Here is a 25,478-nt window from a genome sequence, read left to right on the forward strand (position 1 = left end):
AGTTCCCATCACGGAGTGTTTTGTCAAGACTTTCCACTTAATATTGGCATGTACTCAAAAATGTCATGTGAAAAGCCACAATGCAGCCACTGAGAGATGCCACTGTTTTGCTGTCATGCACAAAACTAAAGCCCCGTTTCTTCCAAGCAATACACTTCTTTACACAATATTTGCATTTCCAACGCTGAAAGATGTTAAGGGTACCAAAATAACTTATCTAAGGTATGCTTTTATCCGACCCTTCTGCCAAGGCACAGAGTGCAGGATACTCAAAGTAAGGTAAAGGGCGGTACTTAACACAATGCAGCTAGTTTATTGGTCAATAGAGAATTGCTTGATGTAATTAACAAAGCTGGAAGCCCTCTATTGCTGTCCTCTGCTTGCTGTGTCATGTTTTTTCTTTATTGTTGCATTAATTACTGTCCCACTGGGAGGGGGCCATGTTATTTACATAGTTGACGCAACTATTGGCATCCACACTACGGGGTTTAGCATTCTAAACTGTACTGCGGTGACTGACATCAACTGGATGGCTGTTGTGACAATACTATCAGCTGTTGACATAACAATGACTATAAATTGTTCTTTTCCCTTCAGACTCACATTGTTCTCACCCGCCACTTTCCTCTGCAAAACTCAACAACGTTGACTACAATAAAGTGCGGAGGCCTAAAGGGGTCCAACGCAAGTCAATTCGGACAAGACGACAAAAGTCACACCAGTGCCCTCTAGATAACCAATGTCATTTCCAGGACATTGACTCCACTACACCTAAGCACCGCAGTGTCTTTTTTTGTATCACATAGATGGCTTACTCAGCAGCAAAACTAATGGCACTGCAATATGTTACAGTAAATGACCCTAATCGTAGATAACTGAAATTCTATGGCAGTAGAAATGTTCTTTGCTCAATAAACTAGCAGACAAGCCACACAGTTCTTTTCTGCTTCTATAAATCTGGGCTGGCCTCCGCTGTAATTTACTGCATATCTAATTCAGTGTTTTCCAACCCTTATTGAACCAAAGCACCCATGAATTTACATTGGAAAGATCTCACAGAATGCCACCAAACAAAAATATCACACAAAGTATGAATGCTGGGAAAACCATGATCTTTTTGTAATTTACTCATAAACAGGGGTGGAGCCAGAATGTGGCTGCTGAGGGCCTGGTAAAATCAGGGTGGGCCTGAATATTTCTCTCACTGAGCACAATCGTCCTATCCCGACACATCGTATATTCAAATAAAATGACAAACTGAGTAATATGAAGTTCAGAACTTCCTTAGACCACCACAATCATGCTATTCTTAATGTTCAATAAAATAAAAAACACAACAAAACACAAATTAAAGAATAATTTAATAATAATTTACTAAAAATTTCAAAGAACTGTATATATTTTTTTCATGAATCTCATTGGGTGGGCAGTCTGTCAAACAGTCTCTGCCCCGGCTCATAAATGAATTTAGTAGGTATGAAATGTGAGCCTGTTTAGTTGAAAACAATGTTGATATACTATTAGTAATCCAGGAGGTATTTACTGTACCTTCTGCCATCTAACTGAAGATTATTGAATTGCCCTGCCTGTCACTTTACGTTGCTGGCAGTGATAGATGAAGAAATTTGTAATGAAGAAATAATTTTGGGACAAATTAAGTGAAATTGTATAATTTCTCGCGGCACGATGAGTGTGCGACGGCACTCTGGTTGGGGATCACTAATGTAATCGTTAGGTGATACTGCAGGTGTCCCATTGTTCATGAGCTTTCTGGAATTATTTAGCCACAGTATACATGAAGTAGTCTACATATTTTCAGCCAAATATTCTTATGCACTTGTAATTTGGCGGTCCTCTGGCACATAAAGTAAATCCAATGCATCTGCAAATGTCTGATTTTTCTTTGGGGGGGGGGGCGGTGTGATTAAGCATCCCGGGCGTGATTGTGCCACTTAATGTCAAGTTGTTTGAAACGCTTTGTGTGTGTGACGTGTTAGACCGAGCCTTGTGATAGTCTGATCTTCTTGATGATTAGAAATGACGTGTTGACATATTTGATTGCCTCAAGTATTAGTATGCAAGTGTGCGTTGTGTCATTAATTTGGTGTATTTTAGGCTATTAGAAATCTGGCAGCTGTGTGGTAGAACTGCATTTGACAGTTTTTCATTTTATCACCAAAAGTCAATGGTGATTGCTCTCTACGTTTTGGTATTTTAATCAAGTCATGTTGTCTCTCTTTTTTTTTTTTTTTTTTGAATGTAAGGTGAAATATACGTAATCCTAGGAGGAGGGAGCTCAAATAGGGGCTCATGAGGACCGGACTTGGGCACCCCTGGTCTACATCACTTTAGCTGAAGCAATCACAAGCATCAATGTCACAAGAGTTTCTGACATCCAGAGGCGTTAATGTGAGACTTGCTTCAAGTTGACATACCATTGCACAATGGCCAAATGCTCCTATCTACTCTGATGAATCCCAAGCTGCTTTTTGGTTTATCAAAGAATATACAGACTACTATCCTGCCATATTACACCGTCAGATGGCTTGAGGTGAGCTAATTAGCCCGTTGGTTAAACAGATTGTTTAGCGACCCAGAGGGAATTACATGCCACTGAAGCTGTGTAACCTCCAAAGTAAATGAGTACACGCTGACTCGACTACAGCTCACCATATCAGACCTAAAAAAGAAAGAGCCTGCGGGAAATGAAGTCATCATTTCGTTCCGTTGGCTGAAACTCTGCTTCTGATGACTGAGGACAGTATTTTTTCCCTTAGAGCCCCATCCCCCCTACTGTTTCTTTACTTCTCTTTTTTTTTAAAGAAGAGGGGGTGGGCAGTAGTTGTCCTGAGCATTTTGCTTTCCAGTAGTTTATTCTTGTGGGGCATTAAGGGCGAGTGTGTCATGTCTACCATTGTGACCCTGTTCTTGTTTATCTATCATGACAACTACATTCTCAGCATAGTCACGGAGAGCGCAGACTTTTGCCATTAAGACAAAGCACCAGAAAGGGGGAAAATAAACAGCTCTCCACTCCCCGACTCTTTACCTCTGCTTCATTCGAAGCATCATGAAGAACAATGCAAAAGTTTGGTGATGTCACCCGGTCACATGCTGGATGCAGTTATTGCAAGTAAAGGAATAGGATGTAATTAATCACTCCAGTCCATCCATCCCTTAATGGTACCTGTACATTAAGGTCGTGGGTCACTGGAGGCTATGCAAGCTTTGTGTACAGCAACATTAAAGGACTTTTGAAGGGGAGTGTATATTTGTTTTATGTTGTGGAGGTCTGCAAAATCCTCATAACATCCTCAACATTCTTATAATGAAGGGCGTCGACTCTATAATAACAATGTTTGCTCTAAAATGAGGCTGGCATCTTTAGCCTTTTAAGACAAGAGTGGTCACCCATATACTCCTTAAATATGCGTGTGTGTTTTGTGAAAATATGTCAACAAAGCTTGTCAGCAGGTCCTTTAGTTGTGAATTTACTGGATGATCCAAAGTTGATCGCAGTGGGTGACCGGTTCCCCAGGCTTGAGTCAGCAAATCCACAATTACAACTCCTGAAGTTTTGTTACGGTATATCGTGTTTCCTAAAATAATGGCCCTGGATGTTTTTATTTCCACAAGTGCCAAGAATACAAAGCATCAATTTGTATCTTCTCATTTGTTGTTGTTTCCCTACAACAAACTACCAGCAAGATGATGTTCTATTGTTGTTAATCAACGTCACATTGTTCCTAAATTTTATAATAAACCTAAACGCCACCATTTTAGCTTTACTGATGCCATGTCTTCACTGCACGTGGTGTCAATCATCATCAAGTGGCGCCACGCTAAGATTTTTTTTCTGTTCAAGGCACTACTAACCAGATTTTTATTTTTTTTTAAATGCCTTGAGTTTACAATGCATTTTACTGGAACCTATTTATAATTTTTTTTGCGTCCACGTTATGGCTTCTCCGTTCAAACAAACAAAGAGTCCTTCATTGTAAATTGACTGAAGCACAAAAGCATTCCCCAGGTAAATATTTCCAGCAAAATGGTCTACACTCATCTATATTTCAACTTTCTTGCTCTGATGCAATTACTCCTACCGTCTTCTCTGCTCATAAACACACAAAAGAGTGCAAACTATCGACAAATCTGTGCGTGAAAGTAATATTGGCCCCCCGGGGATTCATTTAAATGCACGCTCACTTTTTTTAGTCAGTGTACCGTTTTTTTTAATGAGCATGCTGTACTGCAAGATGCTGTCTCATCTTGACAGAATGGGTTTAAGCTGACTAAAATGGGGCTTGAACATATGCTGCCATCCTAAATTGGGGCTAGTGTCTTTGGGAGTTTACCTCTGTTTCTGCTCTCCATGTTCCGCCCCACTGTCCTTGTTCCATTTGGCTGTTAATGAATAAATAAAAGCTTTACAGAGTAGTCTTGGTTACTTTAAGGGGTAACTCTGAGTTTCCAATTTACCCTTGTTCATCCACCAGCGTAAAGTCCCAATGTTCTCCGCAGCTCTTAGAGTGTTTTTAAACAAAAATATGAAGGTAAAAGATGGGAGTAGTTGAGGCGGAATCAACGTGGGGAGCCAGAGAGGAGAGAAAACTAAATTCTGTCACTTTGCTGGACTTGTTCAGTATCATCATATCTATGTGCAATTTTCAAACAGGAATCACTCACCCTGACTTCCATGCCCTCTTTTTTCCCATCCCACGCCCAGCTGCGCTTGGTGAAGTAGTTGACTGTGGCAAACTCAATCAAGGCAGAGAAGACAAAGGCATAGCACACTGCCATGAACCAGTCCATGGCCGTGGCATAGGCAACCTTAGGGAGGGAGTTGCGGGCACTGATGCTTAGGGTCGTCATGGTGAGGACGGTGGTGACCCCTGAGGATAGAATAAAAACATCAGAGAAGGGCTCCTACTTTTGAGGAAACACTGTGAAGGAAAAGTATTTTATTTATTACATTTTAAAACATTAGTTTATTGCATTTCCCCCCCATCAGCATTTTATTAAATGAAAAACAACGTTTCCGTAGTATTAACAGTTTGTCAATGGGCCGCAATTCTTTTTTGGGTGTTTACTTTCGGTCAGACCACTTCCAGATTCCTCCTGCTGCGCTCCCTATCAAATCCACTGCAGCGGTAACCTCATGCCACTCGCTGAATTTTCTTTTGTCCGTCGCGGGGCTGCCGGGACCGCCAACTACCTCGTCCATAAGCGCCGAGATTTCCGTCTCTAAGGAATTGCCTTTTTTCCTTTTTCGTGTCACTTATCGCTTAGCATTGATGCGCATTGCTCATTTCTATATGTTGTGGTTTGCATTTCCCATACTGTGTGAGGTTGAATTTGGGCGTGTAGAGGATGTAATGATACATGTATGCACTTTTCTAAGTCAGCTGTGATTAGATTTCCTACAGATGTGCATATCATCTTCAAGACTGGCACAGTGATGACAATGTTTGGATTAGATTAGATTGATTATCTGGATAATGAGATCAATGCTACCTATTGAATTAAATCATCCCTGCACATTTGTTTTGCTCTTACCTCACCCTTTCAAAGCCCCATACTCACCCAGTCACCAGCCTCTCAGACTTCACTTATTATTTAGTGCATTCTGGGTTGCATAGCGACCAGATGGCACTCACCAAATACGGTGCGTGCAGGAACGGACTCTCTGTTTAACCAGAAGGACACCTGTGATAGTATGACTGTCATGATGCAGGGAAGGTAGGTTTGGATCACAAAATAGCCAATTTTCCTTTTCAAGTGGAAATATGTTGTCATCACTACATATTCCCCTGAGAAGAGAGCAGAAAAAAAGAGAAAAGGAGACATAAAAGATCATCATTAAAACTGCTATATGACAATGTCGTTCAATACAAGCCGCCATGCTGATGATGATCAATTCGGAAACATTTATTCAATTAAGTATATCAATACCTTGGTAACCATTGCATTCTCACTTCCCTATTTCCACGTTTAGTCCTCAAGCCAAGAAATCAGGCTCACTTTTCTTTTTAAGCCTTTTAAGAGTAAAACATTGCTTGGCCTTTGCAATGCTTGTTAACTCATTCTATCCCAATGACATATTTATGTTATTTCACAATGGGTCTGAAAAAGTCTGGTACTGAGTGAGTTAAAGGAATCATTGAACTGCCACCTTCAAGCTGGCATTTAGTAGCAACACTTTTCCTCTTTCAACAGGCCTTTGCGCTTTGTTTAGCTTACCTTCAAACCACCATACAGCATAACAATAATGGTAATCTCAAACAAAGTGTTCTCAGTGGAGTTTCTGACCACATACAGCACAGCTTTTGCTTCAGGGAAAACAGGCCAGAGGGCACTGCAAGAAAGTGGTTTCATTGTTAGTTTGGTCTCAAAGCGCAAGTGAAACCTGCTACAGCTCCCTGACCCAGTGACTTGCCTCCTGAGAGTCTCAAGGAGCAAAAAGCTTTTCCTTTTAAAAAAGCAAAACTTTTCACATCTTACAGTCATCTGCAACTTTATGCTCTCATCCATCCCTGTAGTTTCTATACCGCTTATCTGACCTATTGCTTGTTCCAGATTGAGAAACCTACAGGCATTATTCAATTAAGCCATGCTTTTTGATGAAAACATAAAACTAAGCCATTTCCATCCAAAAATGATTTCTACGTTTCATTCTGGACTAGAAATAAACATGAATGCATTTGACTCCTCATGTCTTGACAATTACAATCTCACTTCGCCTGTCTAAGCAAAACTCCTTCGGACGATCTCAAATAACAACAGAGTGCTGCCGCAAGGCTTTTTGTCTAGATCCCATTGGTTCAGCCACATCCTGCCAATTCTGTTGTCTTTGCATTTGCTCCATGTACACTTTAGGCTAAACTTCAAAACAGAGCCCTCAACCCTTTTCTGTAGACATTTAAAAAGTTAAAAACAGACTTGTTTTCATGTTTGTTTTGTGTATTTTAATCATGTAAAGCCTCTTGTGAATCCTCTCTCTGACTATTCTAAATAAGTAAAATGGACTTACTCTCATGCTGTTTTACCATTCTGGCTATACAACATGCAACATTTTTTTCCCAGCTCGTGTGCTTGAAAGAAAAAGATGCTGCTTATTTTCAGACTTTCCTGATCCCACGTTCTCATCTATTCTTAGCTTCTCTTTAATTCACCATAATCATGTTTACTGTTCATGATTGTTTTCGATGAGCTCCATGTTGAAGTGTTAACAGTTCACGTTTTTAAATCAAATCCACACACATTGATACTTTTGAAGCGTACACCCTCATTATGCTGACAACTGCAGTTTTATTTCCCACAGTGAGAGGCAAAGTGTTGTTACTGCAAGCGATTCATTTGTGACCATAAATACCACATGGCATCTCTGCCATCATCATTATCCTAACATACTAGGTTGATGCTAACATGAAATTGGAAACGCCATAGATGGACTAAAGGGAATTAGTATTGCTATTGTGGTCATTTCAAACCATCAAACAACTGTCACTTTATTCTTTTTTTATTGAGTGGGTGTGGTTTATACACTGGTGCACTCAAGAGCCCGGATTTTATGGTAATTCTAGCATTGCGATAACTCATTGTGAGCTCTGAGGCAGGACCCTGATTCCACTGAAAACTGCTTTTCACTGCCTGCAGTATCCCTGATGATAAAAAATAATTTTGCTGTCCTGCAGAAGCTGTCACAAGGCTGAGAAAAATTGCACACGGCACTGGACGGAAATATTGATTGATTTTTGGATCACAGAGGAAAATATCCAGATATTGGAACTTATTTCCATCAGCACAATTCACCTTTAAAGTGTTGAGGATGTGCTTTGCCATATTTCACCAATCAATCTGACATTTCGAGATTACAGAAAGAACACAGACATAATTCAATGTTTCTGCACTCTCAAGCCGCCAACCAAACAGAAAGAAGTCTTTAGATTTTTAACACAGTCCACACAAACCTTTTTTTTTTTTTTGCTCTGAGGCAGCAGTGCCAACCAACTGTAGCACGAGTACCGTACTTTATATTCCTTTCATTCTCTATGCACTGTACCTGTACTGGAACTTATGGTTTCTTTGCCAATAACGTGTCCCAGTAGGTCATACTGGTTGAGCCTGGAACCATCCTCAGCCACAGAAACAGATCGTTCATCTTCTTGAGTCCAGAGGTAAATCACCTCATTGTTGGTGTAAGCATCTGGGAAGCAGTAGGCGCCAAACATGGATTAGAAGCTTCATATCATGTCGACAGTGACAATTATTTTACTGAAAGTCCAAGAATAAGAGAAGTCTTCATTTATTTGTTAAATATGTGGAAATCCTTAACAATGATAGTAATGCAAGAATGCTAAAATTGTCTTGAAACAAACATAACCATACATTGCTGTGCATTCTTTTTACTTTTAGTTTATTCAGGCTGTTTTTTTATCATGTCTTTTTAAAACATGAAACTCCAAACCAAACCAGAGAGAGACTGACGGTTGAATTTAAATTTGTTTCCAAATGGACTTGAATGCGAAAACACCCTCAAAGTATACGTACTGTACACTGACTGTGTAGTATTATAGCTTTGGCTGTTAGTGTGACTTACAGCTTCCAAATTTCAGGGGACAGGCATGCGCATCCATGGGGAAATCCTCCAGGTGCATGGGACATTCGGCATGAATGGTCAACCTGGTCGGGCGAAGGATGGAGTTGATGGGAGGGAGGATGAGGTCAAGAGGGGTTGAGGAGATAGGAAATATGCACTAGTCAATATACAAGCCAAGACACAACGTCCGCTGTGCATTTTTATGCTCACTTTTATCTGTTAACCTGAAGTTTAATGGGAATCAATATAAGCAAGTCAATGAGCTATTTACTGATTATACACACTGGCAATACATTGGCTGTAATGCCGTGTCAGGGTAAAAGGAATCCGTTTATGGGACAATTTATCAAAGTAAACAATCCTAATAAAATACAGTACTTTATTTAAAAGCACAGTCAAACCTTGAACTGTAACCTAGTGATATAATAATATTAATTTGAAATTTAGCATTTCGTAGTTGGGACAGAAATATTACTTGATTTTATTTTATGTTTTTGTTTTTAGAAGTGGTGTTGGCCTGAATCTAGTTTGTATTAGACATTAGTTTGATGAAGAGTACACAGTCGTCCTTCGCTATATTGCGGTTCACTTATTCAGTGCATCATCGATATTTTTAGTTATTTTTTGGACAGTACACTACAGTAAAGTACAGATATAAATATAGCCCATCACCGCTAGTTATAATAAATTATAATCAGGTGGTATATAGAAAGAGGATGGAAACAGCCACTGTTGCTTTTTCCATCTCTTTTTTAAGCAAACTGAAACAAAATACAGTAATCAATAGGTCCACGTCACTCAGAGTAGACCCGTCTTTTAAAGACATACAGTCATTCACATTCTTACTAATTATGGTCCGCAACCCCAGGTGGACAAAAATAATACCTGAACCTCACATGCATATACTGTCTTAATTGATACCATGAATACTTGGTTGCTACTTTGCAGAGTTCGTCTATTGCAGGGGTGGTAAATAAGGGATTATTGTATATCAAACACACACGGTCCCGATTTTTTTGCCACTTGTCCATGGTGACACACAGAGAATCAGATAAACAGTTGCTGACTTAGAGCAATAAGAAATGATTCAGTTGCTGCATCAGCTTCTGCTCAGTTACTCTGCTTTGTGGTGCCTCCACTTTTTTTGAGTGCAATCGTTTTTTTTTTTTTATATGACAAATACAAAGACGCAAATTGAATGGACTGCTCTAGATTTTCATATATACAATAACGCAGGAAATCTTTTAGCAAGGCGTAGTGAAGGAAGATTAGAAAAATGTCAATAAAAATAAAACAACATATAACTTTAAGTAATAGTTTAGGAGGAGCGTAAACTCAATTCATCAGGGAATAAAATGGGACCTATTACCAAGAGGGATCTTGCAAATTTAGAGGATTGTGTTTGGAAGTCAATGGTTGGTTTGCTGAAAGGCAGACTACGCCACGGACTCAATGCCAGTCAATCACAGCGCACATATTTAAACAGGCAACTGTTCATACACCATCACTGAGCGTGAACGGGACCCACGCCGCCGGTGTCTTACCTCATAGTGTAGAGAAGCGTGCCGTTGTCAACTAATCGCAGAAGTTTGTTTGGAGTTGTCATGTTGTGGGCCACAGACTTCTTCCCATTGTGGAAAAATGTGTCAGGCGTCCAGATCTTACTGGCAAGGAGGTTGTTGAGGGGCAACACCTGCATGGGCCCGTCAAATTTCAGTCTCTCATCTCTCCAACTCTGGCGGAAAAATACATCGATGGTGTACTCCTGTGGGGAGTGGAGTGCAAAGGTTCAATCATGAGAAGCATTTCACTGAAGTGAGACAATCGCTGGTATGGCATTGATTCTTCAGAGCAGTGATTCCTGAACCAGTGGTCCGAGGCTCATTAGTGTGCTTGTGATAATCAAGCTTTTTTTTTTCTCAAATTTAAACTGTGCATAGCCGCAAACTTTATTTTCTTATCTAAAAACATTAAAGGGGGAAATCAACCCAAACATATTTTTTTCAAGAATATGTTCCCAGCAGGCCCACTAGTTGACTAATATTGTCTTTGTGGAATATGAGTTAACCCGCAAAATCTACCCGTTTTTAGCCATCTCGTTAGCAGCCATTTTGTCACTTCTTTTGACTGAAAATGACATCACAACTACCCAGGGCTCAGGTAACGACCAATCACGGCTCAGCTCCGGAAAACCGGTCAGCCGTGATTGGTTGTTACCTGAGCCCTGAGTAGTTGTGATGTCATTTTCAGTCAAAAGAAGTCACAAAATGGCCGCCACCAGAGATGGCTAAAAACGGGTGGATTAACTCTTATTCCACAAACACAATATTTATCAGAATGCCTTGTTTCAAATAGTGGGCTTGCGTAGAACATTTTCTTGAAAAAATATGTTTGGGTTGACTTCCCTTTTAATAAATGAGATTTTGGGCTGTGGGACGCTGCAATGTCAGAATCACTGTCGCGCTTTTGCCTGTAAAACAGAACATTTCAGTGAGCCTGGCAGAGGTGTCAAATCCAGCTCCATGAAGTAAAAATCCTGCCACAGTTTGGCTTTAGCCACAGGTTTCTTAATGTAGCAAATTCTGTCATGGTAATTGAATTATTGATTTTAAGTAATGCATCATTTTGTAATATTGCTGCTTTGTAGTTTTGTTGTTGTTGTTGTTTCTTTTTTTGGTCAAATGACGAAGGTTTGATTACGTTAGTGAATATAATTTCCAAATAAGAACAAAGTAAAATGTAGCCATTCAAATGGCAATGTATTTCTCATTCCATCTAAAAGAGTTGGTGTCCTGGCAACAGAGTTCCTCATTAGCTGTGTATAGCAGCTGTGCAGACGGGTGATCGATAATTTTGCTTTTTCTGGTGCATTCAAAGGCTTCTTGGTGAGCGATGATGTGTGAACTGACTGCTCCATGGGTGAAAATCAAAAACTGGTGATCATTTCCAAGTGGCGTCAAAACAAGGCCGTGCTCAGCGGGGGATTTGTAAAGCCTCTACTCAACACATTAAAATGTCAACTAAACAGTGCGGGATGGATGTTAATTGTTATGCCTGCCTGACCTTGCACCGCCCTGTCAACCAACTTAAAGCAATGATATTGCTTTATCTTAAATACAGCCCTTAAAATAGCACATACATTACGTTGGCCAAACCAAGTTAAAAAAAAAAAAAAAAAAGAACAGTGTGACAATGTTTAACTTGAAATTTAAATCATGCTTTGCTTTTTTTTTTTTTTTTTGGCAATCACGGGCTAATATGGGGACCATAACTCAATTTACAGTATACCTATTAAAAAGTCAACGTAATCCATCAGCTATTATGCTAATTCCATCAAATAGAATATGGGTTGTTTGCCCAGTGCAAACAAGTGGTGGCTGCAGGCCAGCAGAAACAGATGAATACACATTGACAGTTGTATTAATGATTCCTTCCCTCAGAAGACCAAAACGCTTTTCAAAAGATAAACTGGTATTTTGTGCCCAAGGCTTAAGATCATGCATACCTATTGGAAGTCAACACACGATTGACTGTAAAACAAAATAGGCATTTTTGCAGGCTTTTTAAATTTTTTTAATGTAATGTCTTTTTTGTTACTCACAATTTAACATGCAGACTATTAGCAGCTCTGGCAACAAAGTTTAGTGTTGGTTGTTTTGTTGAAAGTATTACACCAAACTACAGTATTTTTTCTTCTTGTTTTTATTTTTTATTTTTTTACATTTTCATCAAATTATGGCGCATGAATCTTGAAAAAAAAACGTATTTAGGCTTGTATGTACTGTGTAACTTGTGTAAATCTGAATCTAATGGATTGAAATGTTTTCTGAATTTATACACATTATGAATAACCTTTCCTTGTATATCTTTTCGAAACATCATAGAGTGAAAGTAGGTAGACTTCAAAATAACTTTGTGGAGGATTGCACTCAAACTGACTTGCAAATATTACAGTACCTTGGAAAGTTAATACTGGTAACCGTCTGCCTTTGTATAAATTGACGCACTCTTTCACCCGTCTCACTTGTAGCTTCCTTTCCATGCTAGGCTATTTTTCTCAGAGCTCAGAGAGGTTGATAATCTGCTAGTTTTTTTTTTTTCTTTCTATTCAATTCAGCTATGATTCAAGAACTGGGACAACCACATCAAACTTATTTCCTTTCGCCTGCCTGTCAATGTGAGCTTTTAGTTTTGCATTTATACATATTTTTACATAATAGGACACGCTCCATCAAAGATGGATGTTATTTGGTGCCGTGCTCGCTGAAGAAATGATTGAGAAATTTTTGAAGTTCTGAAAAGGATACTTTTTTTTTCAGAAAATGTGTCTTTTGAGATCATTAAATAATTTACCCTGCAAACATACAGTATGTACTTGTTAGCCACAGTAGTGTTAAATTTGTTGCCGCTGCTAAATTCAGCTGAACTGATTGTGTCAAGGGGACATTGTGAATCAGCATTTGGGAGAGTGATATGTAAGCAAACATGCTCCACATCCTGCACCACCGCTACCTAACAGGCAATCCCTGCATTTATTGGATTTTTGATTATTGCTTGCTTCTTGTCAGACTTGTTTTGCAGTTTGGACTGCCTTTTCTACAGTCGTAATGCCCGCCTGTCAGGTGTTTGGTGGGGGAAAAAAAAAAAAAATCTCCAAAACGCACCTGGCTCTGCCCTCTATATTTGAGTTAATCTAGTTGTATTCCCCACATACCAAACTGGATGCATGGTCCAACAAGAGGTCCAAAAGCCAAAGCGTCACTTTAATGAGTGATGTAAGGAACAATAAATCAAAGCCTCACACTGCAAGGTATGGCCTCTGAAACATTTTGTCCTTGATACGCTTCTCACTGAATTAATTAGGATTATTAATCTTATGCCCCGGTAGTCATAGAATAGAACTTCTCCAATTACAGTAAACCCTTTAAATGATAAACAGTACATTTTGTCTATACATGAGATTGTTAAGGTTATTAATTTATTCATTTATTTATTTGGAGCAGTACACCCACCCGCTACTCGTTAAGGCACACATGCACATTTAGTATCACCCAATACAAATACAGTATCCTGATTTACAAAGGTAATAATGTCATAGTTTCTTGAGAGCGGTGTCAAAGTGCACTGCATCATGCTGAGAGGAGTTTGTAATCTTCAGTAAAATCTGAGCATTATTTTTTTGGAAAAGCATTTTACGAATTATGATAAACCTCCTGCATTAAATTGTGCAAGTGTATTAGTGAGTGTAACACAATTCTCATCTTTTTCACACTACTACAATGGATTTAAAAAGAAATGAACAAGATGTGCCTTCTGGTGTTTGACAGTGTCTTGTTTGACGAGATCGGTTGGAAAAAGCATCGAATAAAAGGATTAAAAGTAGTTTTTTTTTTTAAAGGAAGTAGCAAACATAAAGGGAGGCTAATGAGGTGTCATGGTAATGACAGGAACATGTATACTGCATATTAATGAATACCTTCATTAATTTTGAAATATGAACTTGTATTACATTTGAATGTCTTCGATAGTCAGCCCACTTTCTCCTTGTAAATAAATGCAAAAAGCGATCTTACGATACAGGAAAGCAAAGAACGTAACTGTATTGTTTGGTGTAAGACGACAAGTTGACATTGCACTGTTGATCTGTGTTAGCTAATTCATGACAGTTGTGATTTACTGCCCAGAAAAGATCTGTTGTCCCTAGAATTTATTATGCACTAATGTTATTGGTGAAATATGCGAAGATGTCTTCTTTTTGACAATGCGCAGCAGGCCAGAGATGACATTCGCCAGTGTGATAATGACACACACCACTTCCTTCAGGCAGCACATCCATTATCTCCATTCTTTCGAGCTTCGCTGAGCATTGTAATGATTAGTCGAAGATTTGATTGATGTGAGGTAATTACTGGTCATTCTTGATTTTCTGCTGTGAATAATTCTCTCGCCGAATTCACCTTTGCCTGCTGAGAGTGTAACCTGTGAGGCATTCGCAACTAACTGTGGAACTCCTTCAAACTGCAATTATCTTCAGCGTTCATCTTTCTGCTCTGAGGCGTAAACACATTTAGCACTTCACTGTGTTCAGCTGAAGGCACATTTTGTTCCACAAACATAATCACATCGCAGTAAACAAATGAAGGACAATGTCCATAACTGCATCTCCTAAAACGTGTTGTCATTAATACCCATAAAAGTAAGCACATCCAGATTGGTTTTAATACTCTTTTATGACTTCTCTAGTTGGTCCTACTTAGTCATAACATGCTTTGACTATATCACAGTACATCATTGTATAACCTAAATTAAGTTAAGTATCATGCACCAGAGTGACAACATGATACATCACACATTATTCTCAAAGGAGACCTAAATTGCATGTTTTTCCGCAATTAAAAAACAGGCCCAGGTTTCTGACTTATTGACATATCTGTGACATGCTCTTATAAAAATACCCTCCGGATCAAGAATTACACCCGTTTCTTTAAAATCCTTGCAAAACTACCTTTTTGAAGGGAAAAGATGCATTGTAGTATGCTAAACCTTGAAGTCTGTGATTAATTTAATGTTAAGTTCATCTTCAAATTTGATGCACCCAGACTTTCAGCAATTCTGGTAACATGTCATTGATGATCAGGCAGTCTAAAGTGGAGTTTTTATCATAAAAGTAAGAGCAACATTTTCCGTGCCCCTGAAAAAAAAAAGACCATGACATTTACAGAACAAAGTATTATTCATCAATCCTGTTCCTGGGCTACTGAGTATCAATTTACTTCAGTGATTTTATCTATTATACTGTTAAAATGTTTTTGGGCCACCGTTGAATTTGTCGGTTAAGCAGTGTAATTAAACCATAACAGACCTCTGCCAAGAACTGTTAACATTTTTATTGTGTTCTAGTCAAATGTGCAAACTGAATTTAAATGTTATAACATAGGATTTAGCTTCAAACATTTTTAAGATCACATAGTAATAAATGTAGTTAATTTCCACCGTTTGTTATCATACACAATTTCATTGGTACCAACTTTTTACCTCCTTTGTGATCTCAACAAGAGTGGGACTCTAAAACAGCCTTTTACCACCTGAAAAACACATCCACAGTAGGGTTTCCATGCTCCAAGCAGAACCAGGAGAAACTTATCCATGCTTTTATTTTCAGTAGACTTGACTATTGTAATGGTCTTCTGACTGGACTGTAGAATAGATTTTAACATTCTGCTACTGGTGTATAAAGCATGTTTAGTTTGGGTCCTGAATACATTAAATAAATGCTAATTGAATATAAACCCAGTTGCACTCTGAGGTCCGTGGACTCGGGTAAATTAGTGGAGGTCAGGTTTCAAAGCAAACGTGGTGAAGCTGAATTTAGTCGTTATGCTGCACTCGAGTGGAATAATCTGGCAACAGAAGTGAAGTCAACCCCATCTGTAAATGCTTCTAAATTCATTTTAAAAAGGATGCTTTTCCCCTCATACCTTTGATTAAGGTCTTTTAAGCATTACAATCAATTTCATCGTCATTGATTCTAGAAAGCAACTTTTTTTTCTTGCTAAAAGGTTTTGCAACACGGGCTCTGCATGCTTTTGCAAACTAGCTCCTCTCTGCTGGCAACCATGCTGTTAGTTTAAGCAATGCACATCAGCTGGGACATGCTGTAATCTATGGAAATGGTCGGAAAAAAAATTCTTCCTTTGCTCCACTCCTCTGCAAACTTTCACGCAAGTCATTTCTATATTCCTTTTAATTGTGTTCTTCTATTTACTGTTCTAGTATGACTGTTGTGATAAATGTACTGTAAATTTGACAAAAAAAGCTACGGCAAAATAGCATTATAAATGACATGATTTGCCCCAACAAAGAATGGACATAATAATAATAATTATTATTATTATAATAATAATAATATACTCAATATTCATCTACATGCATATTTGTTTATGTGTATAGGGATGGAGGAGGACAGAAATGTATACAGACAGCTGAAGTAAGCACACCGCTGCCTACTTAGGGGAGATCAGTTTCAAGATGGTAACCTACATTCTGGGTTTTGTTTTGACACACTGCAGAGATTTGACATGGTCGTACACTATGTGCTCATGGCCCTGACTTTCAACAACATCGGTTGTTTCCATTCCACTTTCATTGCCAGAATATAATTGGATTGTTAAGGAAGAGACATGTGACATATTGGGATTTCGGTGAAGGCTGCGGAAGAAGTGAAGCATTTCTAGTACATTTGAGGTTGGACATGGTTAATTGGACCAGTGGATATACAGTACTTAAAAAAAAAAAAGAGATCCCTGGGATATAGAGTGTTCTGTTCGGGGAACAGCCCATTTTCAACGATTTCTGCGAGCGTTTGATGCCTGGCGTTGTGTTGCTGGAGCGAGGGAGTACAACCGGTCATAGCACACTTGAGGATGAATCCTTGAATATAGTGCCGTTAACAAGTTGACATTTTCGCTTACCCAGAAAAGTGTTTGTGTCTAAAAAACAACTTACTGTTCCTGAAGGTGCCACAAATATTACAACAAAAAAAACCCTTTTGGATTGGTTGCACTGAAACTGAGATATTGTTGTTCACTTCAGGAGGAAAGATTGTAGTAATAAAGCAAATGGAAACGCTAAGTGGAATATGACATACTGTATATGATGGAAATTCACAGCAACAACAAAAATCCTGCAGATTTTCAGATATGTAAGGCATTGAGTGTTCAGGCAGAAAATGTCAGCAAATATACACTTGTTTTTAAAGTAGTAGATGAACTTATATAAATATATATTTTTTAAAAAAGCTCATTTTTATGCATGACTTTAAGAAATGATGACCTGCTGTGCAGTTACATTTTTGTTGCTTGCGAGTGCCCGAACGCTCATTGTCTCTAAAAACAAATACACTTCAGTCAAATGGGGAAAAAAAAGCTAAAAATAGCTTGTCGTGGTTATTATCATACATTCACAAGCTCTGTAAATGTGGCCAACCATTTTGCTCCTTTGATGCGGTAGTCTCCGTTAGTATTTCAACTCATGTTAAAAATTGCGGTGCCCATCCACACGGCAGCTCACCTCCCGTCGTGTAATAGGTACCTATTCCAGCAATTTATACTGCTCATTACTGAAATCTGGGGTCAAGCTCTATTACTTTGTAGTTACTCTGGCCCACTATTCCTATTTCCCTCATTTTAGTGACTCATGTTATATTTATTTCCTTCTCTGCTCTGCTCTATCTTGAAGTGACGTCCAATAAAGAGCCACATGGTTATATGGTAACGCAGACTCCCAATGTATCCCTATTTCTGACTGTGTGTCACATGTCCTCTAACTGCCCTGTATGACAACTGTAGGCCCGACCGAGCATTGTGCCATTGATTCATGGTGTTTCCAAGTGGGCCATGTGAATACAATAGAAGATTGGGGCTAAAATTGAGGCTTGAAAACCTCAAAGGTGTCATCTGCTGAAAAAGTTAAAGTGCTCTCTATTGTGATAAGTTTACAGACAATGTAATTATATACCGACTTCTTTAGGTTGTAATAAAAAGGGGATTTGCTTTCCACACATAGTATGGGGTCCAGATTTAACTTTTACAAAATTTTAATACATGATTTGAATAACAATTATGCAGTGATGAGTTGAGGAGAATGTGAGATGACTTTATACAATTTTAAACAAGGCATGAGACTTTGAAGTGCTGTATTACTTGACATATCCTAGCAAGAACAGACTTTTGCATAAGCTGCAAATACCCCTTTAATGAAAGAAAGGGAATACTCTCTAAAGACTTATTGGACCTACTCAGCTGCTGTAATTATCTTTAGTGATATATCTGTTTGAAAAGATCCTTGTGGATTTGTGTAGAATTTGACTTTGACAGCCCCGAATTGCACTACAGCACTTTGTGTGGACCTCTTGCGAGACCAAAGAAGTCCAAAGCTCAATAATCCAGCTACATAATACAAGATGTCGAGCCAGCTCCCAGCTAAAGTAAAAAACGTCCTTACCCCAAGGCGGTCAATTACAGCTGCATGATCAAGTATGTCAAATGCTGCATAACGTCTCTTTTGTCTTCTGTTTAAAGGTAGTCATCCGGGGCTCTTAATGACTCGTGAAATTTCACAAATAGTTTATATAGTTTGGATTGCTTATGTAGTCTGCTGCTGATAAAAAAATGACTTGATTGTTAATATACACAAGGCCATCCACTGTAAATTAAGCTATTAATGATATTCCTTATTTCATCGTTTCGCCACATTGTTGTCAACATTCATTGTTGAACTACAGCATTGTCAGTGCATTAATTACCTTGTGATTGGTTGCTGTGTCTAGTTTTGTTATAGCCTTCTTAATAATCTTAATCATAGATTTAAGTGGACCAAATGCCTGACTTGATGATTGGCAGCATATTGTTTGATTATAATGAAAACTTTAAAAATATATTTCCTAATGCTAAAAAAAAGACAGAGCCATTGCTGGATAGCCGTAAACAGTTACACTCGGGGTTAACATATGTAAATGCTTTTAATCACAGAGATTAAGATGGAGGGGAAAAATACTCACCATGTCAGTGTCTGACACTGGCCCAAAACTTGTCACGTAAATGTTTGTCCTCACTTCAGTGACACTCTCTGCAAAAACCAACAGAATGGATCAGAACACAAAACTCAGAGTAATGATTCTACTCAGTCTTGCGAAACGGATTATTCATGTGCATAGCAAGCCTGCAAATTAGCATTTAACTAAGCTCTCTGAAAAGTAGTCAGAGGTGAGGTAACCAAATTTGATGTCACTATGTAAAACAGACTTCCGGGGCCCAAAAAAATAAAAAATTGTGGAAGCACTACTGAGCAATACTCTCTATTGAGAAAAAGCACCCCATGGTGGAAAATAAGGACACATTTGACAAATTTTCATTTATCGACTGACTGGAAACAGATTGATTGATTGATTTCCATTTTTGACCAATGGCCACCTTTGTGAATGTTGTTTCGATTGTATTGAGCAGATTTTGGTTACTGAGGGAGTTGCCATAATGTGGATGTAGCTTTACTGTCTGTTGCTGTTCTTGAGGCTACAAACATAACTGCTGTTGTAAGGAATTTGAAGTAGTCTACTCCGTTTTGCCCTCAATGGTCTTATGAATAAACAACAATTAATTCCACACAATTTACCTAATTCTTCACAATCAATTATTTGATTATTGTGCCTGAGTAGAAACACAAGCTACATCATGGTTTCCATTTCAAGCATAAAGCGGAAGTCAACCCAAACATATTTTTTTCACGGCTGAGCTGTTTTCTGAATCCGAGCCGTTATTGGTCGTTGTGAGCAGTTGTGATGTCATTTTCAGTCGACAGAAGACAAAATGGCCGCCCCCGGAGATGGCTAAAAACGAGTGCATTTTGCTGCTTACCTTATATTCCACAAACGCAAAATTTAATCAGAATACCGTGTTTCAACTAGTGGGCCTGCTGGGAACATATTCTTGAAAACAAATATGTTTGGGTTGACTTGCGCTTTAACAGTAGTGGGCTGAACATTCCTTGAGACATGAATTAATTGTCTCAGGAAGGTTTAGGAACAAAACATACACAAATTACCAATGGACTTCAGGTCAGTGATTCTAACATTTGTCTCACTCAAAAAAGCTTTAAGTCAGACTTAACTTTAGTGCAAAGACCTCCTCTTTGACCCTAAATAATGTGTTTTTTGTCTGGCTTGGGAAGAAATATACTGTAGCAGCTTAGCATCTAACATATGGCGCTCTGTCGAGCCTTCATAATGGGTACAATTAGCTGCTATTACACAGTTGTATAGACATCATCACAAAATATGAGGATTAAATGTGATCATCCATTATGACTTTCCAATGGGGTTTCTGCTCATATTCTGGAATAATCACATGTATCGTTGCACATTATATTAGGGAAACTTTGAAATGGCAAAAATGATCAAATGATCATCATGCGGCACTTTCAAGAGTTGAGGAAATGCACCTCTCAATTTCAACGCATTAAGTAGGACATGAGGCAAGAGTAGAGCGAAACCAAAATTTGTCTGCCTCTTTGTGGGTTGAATCAGCTCCTTTGGGGCGGATGTATGAAGCAGGCTTTTGGGCTCTTGGTGAGACAAATAGCTTCTCCCTGTAGCGCAACAACTACAGAGTGATGAGGCTTTTATCCAAAAGCGAAGGAGATACTTTGTGCTAACTATGTCCCAGACCTTAGAGACCACCCACAGGTGAAGTCTCCTCTCCTCTGGCAAAGAACCCCCATGAGAGAAGCGATCTACTTCCACATGAATCACCCTGACGACACAAATAGTTCTCGCAAAGTACATGATTATCACCACGTCGCGTCAGCAGTTTGTATGGCATGCATCGGCGGAGGAAGAATGACTCTGCCCTTTTTTCTGTTTACAACAATGCATCAGAGAATTAATGGCAACGTGAATAGATGTTGCTGAAATTTAAATGAAATTCAGCTTTGAGTTCTATGCAGTCTTATTATCAGAGATGTTTACACATAATTATCTCTGGCTTAAGCCTTCATGTGACATGATTACTATTTTGCAGCGACACAACTTTTAAAATAGATACATCTGAAAGACGAAATCACTTGCTGTGATTGCATTCTCGCACTGCAGCATTTCAACCAGAACCAACCCCACATTCTCTGAATAGGACAAAAAAAGAGACTTGAATGTATTGTACCAGATTCCTCTGCCTGGTTGCAGCTTCAAAGTGTTGTAGCTTGGTGGTCTGCAGCCTGGTAGCTACGCTTGTGGCCTTAACAGCATGCATTGAAGCAGAAACAACCATTCCAGCTGGATGACTGAGAAAAGTCTGCTCAAGCATGTGGGCTTACTTTGAAGAAGATTTGGTTGAAATGGCGTAGCTTGCTCCTGATATATGTAGGCTACTCACGTCGGAAGTCTTTCACTCAAGGGACAATGCATCCGTGGACATGTATCGGCATTTCACAGCGTTACTAGTACGGGCGTGTCACCAAAACATTAGGCACGGTTACCGTTATACAACACAAAGTACCAACATACAGTATAAGTCTTACCTCCCAACCCAGGACGTAGTCTGTTGTCATAACCATCCAACAGTCTGTCTAAGATGCGGGTGAAAATTGTGATATTATTACTGTCATCAGGCAGCGGCTCTCTGTGTCCAACGACGGCACTGCAGAAAGAAACGAACAGAACTTGGACTGAATAAATGGCAAAACAAATATTAAAGAACATTATATATCTTATGTGGTTGAGTGTTTGGATCTTTTCACAACACTGGCAGCAATTCCCTCCCAAAAAACTGACAGTTAAGTTCTTCCCAATTGTATTGAACTTTTCGGTGGTATAAAACTGCACTGGACCATACTAAGAGGTGGTTGTAATTGATTGCCCACTTCATGTGGACCTCACAGTGTAACGAGAGTGCTACACTTTCTACGAAAGGCAACCACTATAATAAACACATTCTTGATGTCTTCTTATGTCCAAATTGTCCAGTTCCATATTTTTCTGTCCCTACTTAGTCTTACATTTTTAAAAATGCATTATTCCATCCATTCATCCATCCATTATCTATACCGCTTATCCTCACAAGGGTCGCGGGCGTGCTGGAGCCTATTCCAGCAGTCTTGGGCAGTAGGTGGGGGACACCCCGAAATGGTTGCCAGCCAATCGCAGGGCACACACAGACAAACAACATCACAATCACACCTAGGGGCAATTTAGAGTGTCCAATTAACCTCCCATGCATGTTTTTGGAATGTGGGAGGAAACCGGAGTACCCGGAGAAAACCCACGCAGGCAGGCACGGGGAGAACATGCAAACTCCACACAGGGAGACCGGAGCCGGGATCGAAACCACGACCTCTGAACTGTGAGGCGGACGTGCTAACCAGTCGACCACCGTGCCGTGCCGCCTTAAATGCATCATTAACTAATTTAAAGTCTTGAAAATAACACTTACAGTACAGCCTTTAATTAAGCTAGAATCCCTTGAATGGTAAGTAATTCCCAATCAGCAAACACTCAATGCAGCGATAGCAACCATTGTTCAGTGGCAATCGACACACTTTAAAAACATTTAGATTTTAGAAACTAACCTGCAATCGGTTTAAAGTGAAACCTTGCACATTTGCCTTCTCTAGTTTAATCTGCCCTGCAATAAAAAAATAACATCCATGAGAGCTACAGCCTCAGCCTTTTAAGCGCTAGCCGAATAAAACTTAAACAATGTTGATGTTGGAGTTGGGTTTAGCATACTTCTTTAAGTCAAAACAACATCTACCAATGTCAGTACAATAATGCAGCAGTTGAAATGTGTCATTATCACAGAATTCTCTATATTGCCATGGGTTCCATTTCTGCTACATCTCATTTCACATGAATTAGCATTATTATTAATGTATTATTCGGAATCAAAACTCTATTATAGCACCTTCAAATGCACTGGTGAACATTTTGAAAATGCCAAAAAGCCTTCAGTCCCAAAGACATCATTCTTAACGATGTCTGCGCCACACTGAACTACTTGAAAAGCAGCGGTAAAGCACCTGTAGGTTTTAGATGAAGCACATGTCCTTTGTTATTGCCTCAGTAGACGAATATACACTCAACAGTAACTTCATTGGCAACCGACCCAGTAAAATCTGAACGCTGTATTAAGAATGCCCCCTTGACCTAAATAACAATTTGTTTTTGGTGCTACATTCAATATAACCAAGTACATGTACCTTGTATGTGTGTTGTTGAGTTGTAGTGCAATCCATCTCTGTGCATTGCACAAATGTAAGTAAATAAGGAACACACATTAGAGTAGCAGAAGTACCTAATGCTGTGACGGGTTCTTCAAGTAGTCATGCATATAGATAGAGGAGGAAATCTAGCACGAAGATTCTATTTAGTCTCACCTGAAAAACAAGCATGTAAAATGTTTCATAATCCTGTTTGTGTTGCTCGATGTCACTCTGTCGGACTTCTCGTAAGTTTCTGAGAGCTTCTGAGTTTGTCTAATGAGTAGTTCATTTTTGACGTCTGACTGTCATCTTACTGCATTTTATAGTCAATGTGAAGTGGAAGTATGATGGTTAAAAGTGAATTTCGGCTATTTGATCATTGCATGTGAGGAATTAAATGCCGTGTGAAGCACCTCTGTGACACTGTGCCGGTTTGAGGCCTCAATATACCAAAATTATTCCTTTTGTGTGTAACAAAATCCTGATTCTTTTTAGGAATAACTAAGATGAAGGCCCTTTTTTGTAACATTTTGTCAAATGGCAAAAAACCAAAACAACACAAAAAACATATCCAAATCTCCGCGCTCCTCTACCTCTATGTACCTGCCTGGTGCCTCTGGTCAGTGGACCAGACGCTACTGGAAGTACTGACGACTAAGCAAAGATTCAGACACGATTGAGCTTTTTCCGTTGCCGATTCCTCCCTTTGGAATGAACATCTGTTAAGTGTTAGGCAAGTCCCCTCTCTGTCCAGTTTTAAAACTCAGTTATGAAACACATCTGAAAAACTGTTGTCCAACACCTTTATATAGTTACGTTGCATGACATTTATAGCTGTGTCGATTGACACAGAATGCATCCCCAGCCATAATCTTTTGTAACAATGTTTGTTAAATGTCTTTTTTTTTCTAGTTCTTGGGTAAGAGAGAAAAATTATTCTTTGAAGAAGTGATCAGAATTTAAATATTACCCGGTAAAAACATGTTGAACACATTCTCATCTTGCACTAATTAACCAATGCTTGATTCATTTCACAAGAAATATGGATCGACTTTCTCATTTCCATCTCAAAGACAGAAAATCTACAAGATTGACAACTGAAAAGTGTTTTAAGGCAATCACGTTTAACAATTTATTCTTGTGTTGGCACACTGAAGCAGTCAGACCGTTTAAAGGTAGCAGACTTGGCTTGAGATGAGATGTTTTGTGTTCGAGGTTGCTTCTCAGGGCAGAGTGATGCTGCTGCCAGCTCGGAGGTGTGTGACCATAATTGATCTAAGGGCCTCCGGAGCAACTTGGGTGAGGATGCGTTCAAGTACACTTGTTTGCAAACCAGCAATTGTGTTCTCGACGTGTTCAGTTCTGACAGTCATTAGTTCAAGACTGCATTTGAGCCACGAAGGTTGACCTCATTCTGTTCTGTGGCGCTGACCTCCGTTTTGTTCTGATTTGAACACAATTGTTTCAGTCAAACTAAGTTAACAACTGCTAATAGTTGAACCGAATCACTCTACCAGTCATAAGTGCTAACACATAGGTGATGCTAGCTCTGCTATTTCACTCAACTTTCAGTGTACAGTCTTCTCCTTCTATTGTCTCATTGTTCTTCTCAAAATACTCATTACTGAAGTTGTTGTCGTTTTAGAAATATGTGTTGCAAAACATCTGCACACAAAAAGAAGCATTTGAATTCTCATGAATGATGGTGGTTCAAAAGCACAAATTTGTCCCTACAAAGTTGGATGAAATCAGAATTATAAAGCAAGCCACCCAAGGCAATATGTATCTTCCTCCCTTCCCATGTGGCCTGAAACCAACTTTAAGGTCCTGTGAAATGGCATTCCTACTTTCCATTTTGGAGCAGCAGAGTCAACAGTGATGGATCAATGCTCCGTGCTCACTAATGATGTTGTGTAGTTTAATACCACTAGAAAGGTGGGAATGCTGAAATATGGGTGATTAATTTATGGTTTCGATTTGTAATATTGCTCCCATCGGTGCAGAGTGATGTCACCCCCAAAATTTGGATTATAGTTTGAATCTACATAACTGCTGACTACAATACTGTTCAACAATGACATGGCTTCATACCTCCAAGCGTTGTTCAATTAAATTATGAAATATTTCAGAC

At 39.1% G+C, this 25,478-nt stretch overlaps 2 protein-coding genes across 7 annotated transcripts in view; one reads left to right on the plus strand and one right to left on the minus strand.

Annotated features, from left to right (window-relative positions):
* The window catches only part of gabrb4 (gamma-aminobutyric acid type A receptor subunit beta4), a 153,559-nt gene that overhangs the window by 16,819 nt on the left and 111,262 nt on the right, over positions 1–25,478 (plus strand). The window lies entirely within an intron of this gene.
* gabra3 (gamma-aminobutyric acid type A receptor subunit alpha3) overlaps positions 1–25,478 on the minus strand; it is a 67,249-nt gene that overhangs the window by 7,819 nt on the left and 33,952 nt on the right. For both annotated transcript variants that reach the window (XM_086013253.1, XM_086013251.1), the window contains exons 3-9: positions 21,668–21,786; positions 19,158–19,225; positions 10,144–10,364; positions 8,600–8,682; positions 8,063–8,206; positions 5,658–5,810; positions 4,687–4,892 (exon numbers count right to left, since the gene is read on the minus strand). In XM_086013253.1, the coding sequence (XP_085869379.1) occupies positions 4,687–4,892; positions 5,658–5,810; positions 8,063–8,206; positions 8,600–8,682; positions 10,144–10,364; positions 19,158–19,225; positions 21,668–21,786 (994 nt within the window). The remainder of the gene's footprint in view (positions 1–4,686; positions 4,893–5,657; positions 5,811–8,062; positions 8,207–8,599; positions 8,683–10,143; positions 10,365–19,157; positions 19,226–21,667; positions 21,787–25,478) is intronic.

The sequence above is a fragment of the Filicampus tigris genome, chromosome 17, assembly GCF_054856515.1.
Source record: "Filicampus tigris isolate MCC_2025a chromosome 17, RoL_Ftig_1.0, whole genome shotgun sequence".
NCBI lineage: Eukaryota > Metazoa > Chordata > Actinopteri > Syngnathiformes > Syngnathidae > Filicampus > Filicampus tigris.